The 11,102-nt window shown below is 40.7% G+C and overlaps 1 protein-coding gene across 1 annotated transcript in view; it reads right to left on the bottom strand.

Annotated features, from left to right (window-relative positions):
• Positions 1-11,073, bottom strand: part of FGD3 (FYVE, RhoGEF and PH domain containing 3) — a 204,939-nt gene extending 193,866 nt beyond the window's left edge. Inside the window, exon 1 of the mRNA XM_019505031.1 lies at positions 11,003-11,073. Within this exon, the coding sequence (XP_019360576.1) occupies positions 11,003-11,015 (13 nt within the window). The 5' untranslated portion in view covers positions 11,016-11,073. The remainder of the gene's footprint in view (positions 1-11,002) is intronic.
• Positions 11,074-11,102: the final 29 nt, after the last annotated feature.

The following is an 11,102-nucleotide window of genomic DNA, read 5'->3' as shown; positions in this document are numbered from 1 at the left end:
GCCCCCCCCCCCCCCCCCAATCAAAACAAACTAACAAACTGTGGGTAGCTAAGAAGAAAACCTCACGAACTTGTCATCATTTTTTTCATGTTGAGCATGTATTGGCAATAACTAAAAGACAAAAACCCCCTCTGACAGTTCTACATCTACCTTTTGAATTACCTTTCTTCAGACTGGTTTGTGCACCTCTTTTATTTGAGGTTACAATAGTATTATTTTAGTTTATAGTAGTGTTTCATGAGGCTCATGTGTTTGTTCTTGAAAGATGTCAGAGGGGTACAATTCTTCTACCCACTTTTTTTTTTATTTGAAGGTGATGACTGCAAAAATTGGGAACCTACAGATTCTCTATACCATGTTCTTCATAAACAGCTGAAAAATGTGTGCTGATAATTATCTGTCTGTATCACATTAACTTCCCTTCAGAGCTAAAACGATTACCTCTTACAGCCTATACAAATACCACTATTGTGCATGCTGTGTACACCCTTATATGTTATATACTTTATTTACTGTAGCATATTCAAATGTATATAAAAGCACCATCCCTTCCACCCCAAGAGCCATGCTAAAGGGAGCTGGGCAGAGGTACAGGGTGGCACAGGGCTTGTACCACAAGAGGCATATTGATCTGGGGGGATCCCAAGGATTTATGAGTCAGCCCCTTTGTTTCCCCAGAGGAAGAATCCTGCCATCCAGCAGAAGAATGTGAAGCAAACTCACTCTGTAAAGGAATGTAAGGATGCTTCTTGAGTCCTACAGTTCCTTCCTCAAGTGGCAGTTCTCCTATCATGGACACATCTGATCCAAGGTCTTTACATGACATTCTACATTCTAATGATAGCATCCTGCCAGTGAATCCCTTGGACACCTTGACAAGGAAAACTAGAACAGAATATAGTATCTCATAAAAATAGAATCCAGTAAAGGACATGGTGCTGCAACATCTAAGTTGTAGGTGCCTGGGTCCCATAATGAAATCCAGAGCCCCTGTTAGAACCTCCACGAACACTGCCTAAGCAGAGTTAGGTCTCTCTGTGGGATCCTGAACAGCCAGCACACTGAGGGGGAAGCATTCAATGTACAGCTGCCTAAAGCTAACCCATGAGGAAGCTGTGAAAACAGGCTTGCATCTTAAACCTAGCCGCACAGACATATCATTCAAGACTACAAGATGATGCCTCCATCCACACGAGTACCAATGCCCCAGAGCCCTCTCTTTGAGGTGGACACCTACACTCTTCTTTCCAAAAAAGAAAGCAGAATAGGACTAAAAGCCCTTTTTTTAAAATAAGGAGAATATGATAACCTCTTATACAGTACCCTTGGGATTAGAGCACTTTCCCAGGATGAGGAAGTCCTGGATTACAATTCCTACCTTTGATTCAAGGGATTCAGATTTACATGTCCCATCTGATAACAGAGTGCTCTTAACACCAGGCTATGGGCAACTCTGGGACATCTCTTCCTCCAGCTTTCTGCAAAAGTAAGGGGCAGCTATTACAGCATTTTGCCAGGAGCATAACTTGTCTTCACATATTGGGCATGTCCTAAGAAGACCACATGTAGCCAGCCCCACAGACACCTAGGCAGAGAAACACTATCCTAGAGCTCTATCGGCCTCAGGCATGAGCTAGACAGAAAGCTGCTTGGACCTATCACTTCTGCACAAGAGCGGAAGTAGACCTCTCAGGGGCCAAGAGAACTTTAATGTCTCAGATAGTGTTATGGAGTTGAGGTGACTCCATAGTTAGCCAGGAATCAGGGTTTTTTCATCACCTTGGACCTAGACACCTAAATCCCATTTCAGGTACATATGTTCTTCATTAAATCTGGCCCCACATCTAGGGACAATTATATAAGTTATTTGTATAGGGTTTCACCAATAAACCTTAAGAACAATTTATTTTAAAGAGCAGGATATTTTTATAAAAAAGGTCAGACCCACAAATACTACATGTTCCTTCTCCATCGATACCAGGAAACGTGTTAATAAAGATTCAGAGTAACAGAACAAAAAAAAAGGAGAAAACATTTCTGAAACAAGGTCCAGTGTTGTCATGGTGACTCCAAAGCCATTATGTACTTCAGACCACATTTTAAGGAAAACTACATTTTTACCCTCCATGAAATAAAAAAAAATTAAAGTAAAATCCTGCCAGTTTGTTGCAATGAAAATATCAACAGACTTATTTGATCATGTGTCATTAACAGATTTAATCAATGCTATTATGCTATCTGATTCATGTCTTTGGAGAACATGACAGATATGAATACAGAATTAAAAAATCTCTTTAACTGTCCATTTACCACATATGAAGAGGATACTATTTAGAACACTTCTTACCATTATAATATCAAAACCATCTTTCTTGGTTTATGCTTTTAGAATACCTTATAAATGAGCAACTATGAAAACAACCTTTTATTCTTCCAGTTTTGCAGATGTTGCTTGGAAATAATTACCTTTATTTAGGAGGACTGTTGACTCCACATACTACTGATGTACAACATAGCAAAAAAATCTCCTTTGCCTGCTTAAAATATAAAAGAACTGCTGAAAAGCTCCATGTGAATCTTCCATGGAAACAGATTTTAAGAAGCATGCACCGCAGAAACCATAAAATCCATCTAGCTCATTCAAGCAGGATGCACAGAGAACAGTACACTCCCAATTGCTCGCATTCAAAACACATTGTTGAATGCTACTGAATATGCCCACTTCTGCACCGATAAAAGATACACTCAGAGATTTGGCATCTGTTACGACACCATTTTCTACATGATACCTGAAAAGACATTAAAAGAATCCACGAGAAAGCGAGATTTGCAGCAGATCACAGCATGAGAGCTTACCAGCAGTTCACCAGCGGAGCCTGGCCAGCCATCTGCCCATTTTTCCTTGAAGCTGTTTCAGGCAATGGCCAGTTCCCTTCACAGAAAGATAATTCTGATAGCCCCCACCCCTCTAGTTAATCAATTAATCAATTAATGAAGCAAGATTGTTTTTCCTTACTAAGCAGCGAATGAACAGTAGGTCATTTGAAGGATACTTGGTCCTTTCCGCTTTAGGAACTCTGAAATAATAACTGTCCATCCAAATTCAGCTTTTTTCCCCTTCATTCAAAGCTGTAGGAATACATGGAGCCCTTGACAATGCCAGCTTGCATGATGAAAGAGCAAAAGTAGTTTTCAGCCTGCAGAATGCCTTGGAAGGGTTACCATGGAAATAAATGTGGAAAGGGGAGGGGGCTTGTCTGATGACAAATGCTGCAACTAAATGGAGACAAGCTTTAAAGGCAGGCTGAATGGGGGCTGTACAACAGAGGAAGGCTGGGGAAGAAAATGTGTCTTACCACTACTAACAAAATAACACCTGTGCTTGCTTTCATTTTCAATTAATGTGATAGAAACCAGAGTGTGTGGGGTTTGTGTGTTGGTTGTTGGGGTTTTTTTGTTTTGTTTTTTTGTTTGTTTGTTTGTTTTTACATAAAAATAAAGTTCTCTGGGAAACAAAAGGCAATGCCATTTGGAACAGCTGCTTTAGGAGAGCTTTCCCAAAGACATTAGTAACAACCAAAGACCTGAAAGGAGTTTATTTGCATATTTTGCATTTTCACAATGAGGAATTAGTGTTTAAATTAAACAAAAAAAACAGGTTGGTGAGAATGAACCTGTTGCAGCACTAAGGAGACTCTAATTAGGATACAGGAAGGTTTGGGATCGATTATCTCATTAATATGCAGGTAGTATTTCAATTACTGATGATCAACATGAATATTTGGAAATTGTTTAGGAAACAGATTACATTAGTGACTATGCTTCTATTAATAGACTCTAGAAAAAACAAAATGCAGAAAATGAGGTTGCAAAAGTCAACGCTATGTCACAGCCCTAACCTGTTTGCAATGAATGAGAGCAGTTCTTGAAATATTATAACTATGCTCACCCATGCTGGGTTTTGTCAGAATTTCCATTAAAAGCCAACCAAAAATAGTGTATGCTCGACTGAAACCTGGCAGAGAAATCTCAGCGCAGGGGGATAACACAATTTAAATTTTGTGGTTTCAGGCACTGTCTGCATTTCTAAAATTCAAAAATAGTTTGGAGACAGTATTTGGAGTCCATTAATTTAGAAAGATGGAGCCAAAACTCTGCTCTCACACATATGAATGCAATCTCCACTGAGTGCTGTTATTATCATTATGAAGTTGCCCTGAATAATGAAGAATCAGAAAAGAAAGGAAGTTGCAGAACACACACAGTAATTAACTCAATACTTACTTTTTCAACACTTGTGAGCAGGTGTCAAAAACTCTGTAAGACATCCAGTTCATCAACACTATTTTTAGGATTTGTTTTCTTTCAATTTGGTGCAACTGATTATGAGCACGCTGCCAAGTGTTTACATCTTCATTCAGCAACCCTAAGTTCTAAACCAGTGGTTCTCAACCTTTTTAGACTCAATGCACTGCCCAACTCTTACTTTTCACTCATTATTTAACTACAGAAAAATAATAAGATAAATTCTTCCATTGCAAAGAACTCAGAAAGACCACAACAGGTCAGAATGTTTTAGACACTATGAACTTCTATTGGAAATCTCTGGGTGTCTGAGTTTATCTCATGAATCGTGTAGGTTTTTTCATATTTAACAGTGCTAATATTGTGTCACCTTTTAGGCACACTTAGAAGGACCTCACAACACCGTGGTTGAGAATCACTGCTCTAAACACACCCGCGCCACTCTAGCTCATTGGGCAGTCCTTAGCTCTCTCAACACTCATAGATTCATAGAAAATTGGGGTTGGAAGGGACCTCAGGAGGCCATCGAGTCCAATCCCCTGTTCAAAGGAGGATCATTCCCAACTAGATAATCTCAGTTAAAGTTTGTCTAGCTGGGTTTTGAAAACCTCCAAGGATGCAGCTTCCACCACCTCTCTGGGTAACCTGTTCCAGTGTTTTACTACTCTCCTAGCGAGAAAACTCTTCCTACTATCTAACATAAACTTCCCTTGCTGCAACTTGAGACCATTGCTTCTTGTTCTGTCATCTGCCACCATGGAGAACAGTCTAGATCTATCCTCTTTTCAGCCACCTTCAGGTAGTGAAGGCTGCTATTAAATCCCCTTTCAGTTTCCTCTTCTCTAGACTAAATAAGCCCAGTTCCCTCAGCCTTTCCTCAGAAGTCATGCCCCTCAGTCCCCGAACCATTTTTGTCACCCTCCAGCTGACTCTTTCCAATCTGTCTGAATCCTTTCTGTAGTGAAGGGCCCCAAACTGGACACAATACTCCAGATTTGGCCTCACCAGTGCTGAATACAGGGGAATAATCACTTCCCTTGACTTACTAACTACACACCTACCAAGGCAGCCCAGTACGCTGTTAGCCTTCTTGGCAACAAGGGCGAACTGCTGGATCATATTCAGCTTATTGTCCACTGTGACCCCCACGTCTTTTTCTGCAGAGCTGCTGCCCAGTTAGTCAGCCCTCGTGCATGGGATTATTCCATCCTAAATCCAGGACTTAGCATTTGTCCTTGCTGAACCTCATGAGATTTCTTTTAGCCCAATCCTCCAATTTGTCTAGGTAACTGAATCCTAGCTTTACCCTCCAATGCATCTTCTACTCCCCCAGGTTGGAGTCATCTGCAAACTTGCTGAGGGTGTGCTCCATAACATTTCCAGGTCATTGATGAAGACACTGAATAAAACCAGCCCCAGGACTGACCCCTGGGGCACTTCACTTGATACCAGCTGCCAACTAGATACTGAACCATTGCTTACTACTCTCTGAGCCCAATGCTCCAGCCAGTTTTCTGTTCACCTGACAGTCCATTCATCCAGCCAATACTTTCTTGCCTGTGAGAATGCTGTGGGAGACCGTATCAAAAGCCCTGGTAAAATCAAGGTACACCACATCCACCAGTCTTCCCAAGCCAGTCACCTCATCATATAAAGCAATCAGGTTGGTCAGGCATGACTTGCCCTTGGTGAATCCATGCTGACTGGTCCTTACCACCTTTTTCTCCTCCACGTGCTTAGAAATGGATTCCTTAAGGATCTGCTTCATGATTTTTCCAGGGACTGAGGTGAGGCTGATTGGTCTGCAGTTCCCTGGATCCTCTTTTTTCCCTTTCTTAAATATGACCACTATATTTGACCTTTTGCAATCATCTGGGACCTCTCCTGTTCGCCATGAGTTTTCAAAGATGATGGCCAATGGCTCTGCAACCACATCAGCCACCCCCTTCCGCACCCTCAGGTGCATCCCATCCAGGACCATGGACTTGTACATGTCCAGCTTTTCTAAGTAGTCCCTAACCTGTCTATTTTGGAGGGAGGGCACCGAAGGGCTGTTACAACTTAGCTGATCCCTCAAAGTGCCATTCATTATCCACAGTACTAAGTACAAGTCAATTAACAAGGTTTAACAACAAAGGCTTAATCTGATATGTATTATGACACTGCTGTAAATATAAGATTTGTTAGTCTAATTATACTGCACCAGAATCACACAGACCATGCCTCCTGGTGCGTGCCAGTGTCAGTCCATTCCAAGCCTCATAACCACTTACATTAATTTCCACTCCCTGAGCAAAGGTCAAAGAACACTTCATAGTAGAACCAGAACTCCTAACACAAAATGCCATAGACGTGAACTGCTTCAACTAAACATGGCAGCAGCAATGATCTAAGCAAGGCCTTACAAAGCAAGAACAGCCAGTGTCCAAGGAATCCCCAGCACTAGCAAAACCAGCAAACAGAAAGTAGCAAGTCACAGAGTTTCTGTGGGACTCAACTTTTGTGAAGGGGCAGCAATTCTTAATTCCTTGAAGGTTAGTGAATTTGTTTGCTTGGTTGCAGTTTGCAGGCTCTATGTCTTGATTGTAGCGTGTAAACTGCAGGCTGCCAGGTGTTGAGAGGGGGGGTGTGAAGGCATAGGAGAGGCTTCCTGCCAATCCTAAATGAGGGACTGGGGCTACCTTAGGCTAACAGCTTAAAAAGCCAAGCAACCACAACTAAAGAAGCCCAGCTAACAAAGGGCACTAAACAAGGGAGTTTGTTTCTTCTGTCTTGGTAACCATGACCAAAGAAAAGGCAAGGATGGCAACTGAGGCAAGAGTAACAGAGCCCCAAATAGCTGCTGAGACATCAAAAAGACTGAAAGCAGAAGTTGCAGGATGAACATTACCCGTGATTGGGTAAAGGCAAAGCCATTATTACCTAAGATATCACCTAATAAAACTCACGGAAAAGGAGATCTGAAAATCAGCTGGAAATGCTGGTGGACTTCTGACAGGGATTTTGAGGACATGAAAAAGGAGAGAAGAGGATGTATGGATTCTCAAGCCATGCAAACTCTTGCTGATAAAAAGAACCTGGAAGGCAGACCTCTAAATAAGAAGGGAGAGCCACAGAGACTGGAGAAGCAGCTGAGGAACAGGTTTGTTTCACTGCTATGAAGAGAAACAGAAACAAATAGAAGATTGGATGGCAAAACAGAGAAAAGCAGCTAGCCTGGCAAGAAATTGGAAAGAGACAATTGAAGTATCCAAGGACCAGAGCACCTGAGGAGGAAAAAGGATTGTATACAGGAGAGAGAGAATGATCTGAAGATCAAAAGAAGAACAGAATAGAAGGGAGAGGACCTAAGATTCATACCCAGCACTAGGAAGAGGCAGGTCTGAGAACTGAGGCCTTCTTGTTAAGAAGAATCAACAAGCCTCTCACCAGGATGGCTCCTTGTCAGGAACAAGGTTGAGATATGGACCAGAGGTTAGAAAGCATTCCAATACAAAAGGTAATTATTAGGATAAAATGATCCTGCCAGATTCTCAATGGAATGGATTGAGGATTAAACTATTCCAAGCTAAGGAAGATGCTCAAAGAAGCAGAGGCTCCAGTGATCTTCAGTGGGATTCTTTCAGACCCTAGAGAAGGAAGTTGAAGGTGTGACAAGATAATAAAGCTCAATACATGGACTAGAACAGTAAGGAAAATTTTGTGACATCGACTGACAGAAACAAGACTCTTTTTGATGAATGGGCTTCATCTGAGCAACTGGTGTTCCATTCTTCTGAAATCAGGGCTGGCATGAAAAGGAAATAAAGGGAGAAGTTTGGGAGACACTTGTGCATCCCCAGATCTGGTGTTACAAAGGAAAAGGATACAGGAATGGGTAAAGGTTGTCCCAGGCGTAGGAGAAAGAACAAGAAAGAGCAAGGAAAAAGAAAATACTAAGACTGGTGGGAAGAGCGTGGGTCATTTGACCCCAGTACTCTTTCCTGCCATGGCAGGGGGTCAGACTCGATGATCTGTTCAGGTCCCTTCCAACCCTAGAAACTATGAGCAGTTAAATAGGTGATATGAATACTAAAAGAACTATGCCTAATTTCGCTGTATACTAATGCAAGGAGCCTGCTCAACAAAATGGAGGGACTTGATTGACTGTAATCAAGCAAGAAGGACTAGCATGTATACCAGAGATTCTGTTTGGAGCAAAATCACTTCGGAGGTTATCAGCGAGATTCTACAAGGGCAGCGCTGGGAGTCTGTTGCAGATATTCATGGTTAGATCAGGATTTAGACTGAACTCTTTTTAATGCCAGAGATAAATGTTGCTGGGAATTGTGTCATGGTGGAGTACAAACTTCCCAGTTACAGCCTGGAAAACAAACACTACTAAGAATGGTAGGGCATAGATATTTTTGGATATAACAGCTGATGAATTTCTTATCAAATAGTCATTGAACCAACAAAAGGTTATGATATTTTACAATTACTTTTGGTAAGAAGCAAGAACGTTATACAGAAGCTTGTGATAGAATATAACCCAGTATCAAATTATCAGAGACTAAGTCATCTTAAATGGAAGGAGAAACAAAAGTAGGTCTGAAATGAAGGTACTGTATTTCAAAAGGGCTCAGGAACCTTGTTAGTAAAGAGTCTGGGGACTTGAATTCTGTTGAGACTTCTTTAAATCAAAGATGTAAAACCTGGGATTTGTATACACAGTGCAAGGGAAATAAACTTGTAAGGAAGAGGTCAAATCCTAACTGAACAAATGACTACTTCCAAAGGATATTAAAGCGGTGCCTGCATGGAACTGGGAAATGGGTTAATCAAAGAAAACTTCATCTTAGAAGGCAAGAAGTGCAGAGATAAGAGTGAGAATTGTTGATTTGAGTTAAACACTGAAAAGGATATTACAACAAACAAGAAAAGTGTCTTTCCTTGGTCTCTTTTTATTTATATAGCTGAAGAACAAGAAGCATGGTTTACAGTGAGGATAAAGTGAAGATTAAAGATAATCTAGGTAGGCCCAAAACCTAACTGAATGCTTTGCCTCGGTTTTTAATAAGGACAATAGTGTTGAACATGGGGAAGGAAGCAAGGAAGGATTGTTAATGGAAATAATGATATGGAAATAAAATTGCCATGTCCAGGATGGATGCAAAACATTAATAGTGCTAATATTGAGGGGCCCTGATAATCTCCATTACAGCATCACAAAACATCTAGTACATGAAACCTTCACTCTGGTAGCAGGTAATTTTAATAAATATATCACGTTAGGACAGTGCTATATGGTTAGAGAACAATGAATATATTATTTATATTTAGGAAGACGGGAAAACTGACCAGGGCAACCACAGCCTCATTCCTGACCTCAACAGCAAGTAGGATTTTAAAACAAATTTTGAAAGGAAGCATAATTAAAACCACAGCAGGATAAAAAAAAATAACAGATAAAGTGTAACATGGATCTACAAAAAGTTGATTGAGTCAGACTAACCTGTTATCTTTTTCTTTGAAACGATTACACATATGTAGTGTGTATGTGTGTGTATAGCTGTAGTTTTTCCAGAAGCTCACTGTGTGTATGTGTACATACAAACACAACCCACCCCCTCGGTTTTGGAAAAGCCCTTTAAAATAGTATGGACAAAAAACAAACTGCTTTTTAGCTGGGACTTAATAACTTTAGGAATGGAATTATATGGTTGTCCTCAATAGTAGAAGACTGGACTCAGTGACTTAGGAGATCCCTTTTAGTTCCGTCTGCTTAAATGCAAACATGATCAACAACTAACAGCAACAGATGTATGCTGTATATTGTACTTCGCAGCGACGCAAGCAGGCAATACAATCCTACATCAGAAAAAAAATCTAAGGCATTGAGCTGAGCACACCACATGTACCAGGCACATTCCAGCTGTGCAGGCTCCCCACTAGCTGCATTCAGGTCTGCATTCAGACACCAGCTGTTGAGAACAAGTCCAAGCAACCTTGGTGTTGAACTTCCAGGTCTGGAGCATGTCAGCAGACTTAGGATGGACAGCGTGCACCCAGCCCAATGCTCCCCAAGGCCCAATCCTACAGCTACAGAGATAAGCTATTTCTGTTTCCTAACAAAAAAGAAAGGTTTATCAGAGGTGCAACACTCAAGAAATGCAGCTTTCACACTTCCCTCCTTTCAGTTAGAAAATAAATGTAACCACATAATACAAACTGTTGCTTATTTATTACCAAATGATCACTTGATAATCCTTCTGGGGCTTCCTTACAGAGATAAGCACATATAACAAAATGATGAATTAATTGCTTATTTGTTGGTAGCTGCTACTGATAGCATCAGGTTAGAAAAAGTGCAAAGTTAGAGGAATTGTTCTAAAAAATAGGGGTCTGTTATCATAGAAAAATTAACATATCAATCACATTCAGGAAAACAGGGGAGAAGGAAATACTTGTATATTTGGTTACCATTTATTGAATATTCAGAGAAATTATGTCCACCCACCAAAAAACAGCACACTTGTCCTTTTTTTCAAATATTTGATAGATACACCTGAGTGGGTCAATACTAATAGAATCAGTAGTCTTACAATTTAATAGAAGGGAAGGGGGTGGTTTATCTTCCCTCTGAATTCTATTAATGTTCATTTTGATGACACTGGGAGAACTCAGGATGCTGTTAACAAGCCGTGTCATTTCTCACCTTTCAGCTGCATATTCTAATCCACTCTGGGTCATTACAGCTGACAGAACTTCTTAAGAAATTTAAAATTCCTCCCACTTTTTTTTTTTTTTTTTTGAGT

The sequence above is a fragment of the Gavialis gangeticus genome, unplaced genomic scaffold, assembly GCF_001723915.1.
Source record: "Gavialis gangeticus isolate Ggan-Ray unplaced genomic scaffold, GavGan_comp1, whole genome shotgun sequence".
In the NCBI taxonomy this organism is placed as follows: Eukaryota; Metazoa; Chordata; order Crocodylia; family Gavialidae; genus Gavialis; species Gavialis gangeticus.
Note: the sequence above shows the minus strand (reverse complement) of the source record. Positions and strands in the feature narration are given on the sequence as shown.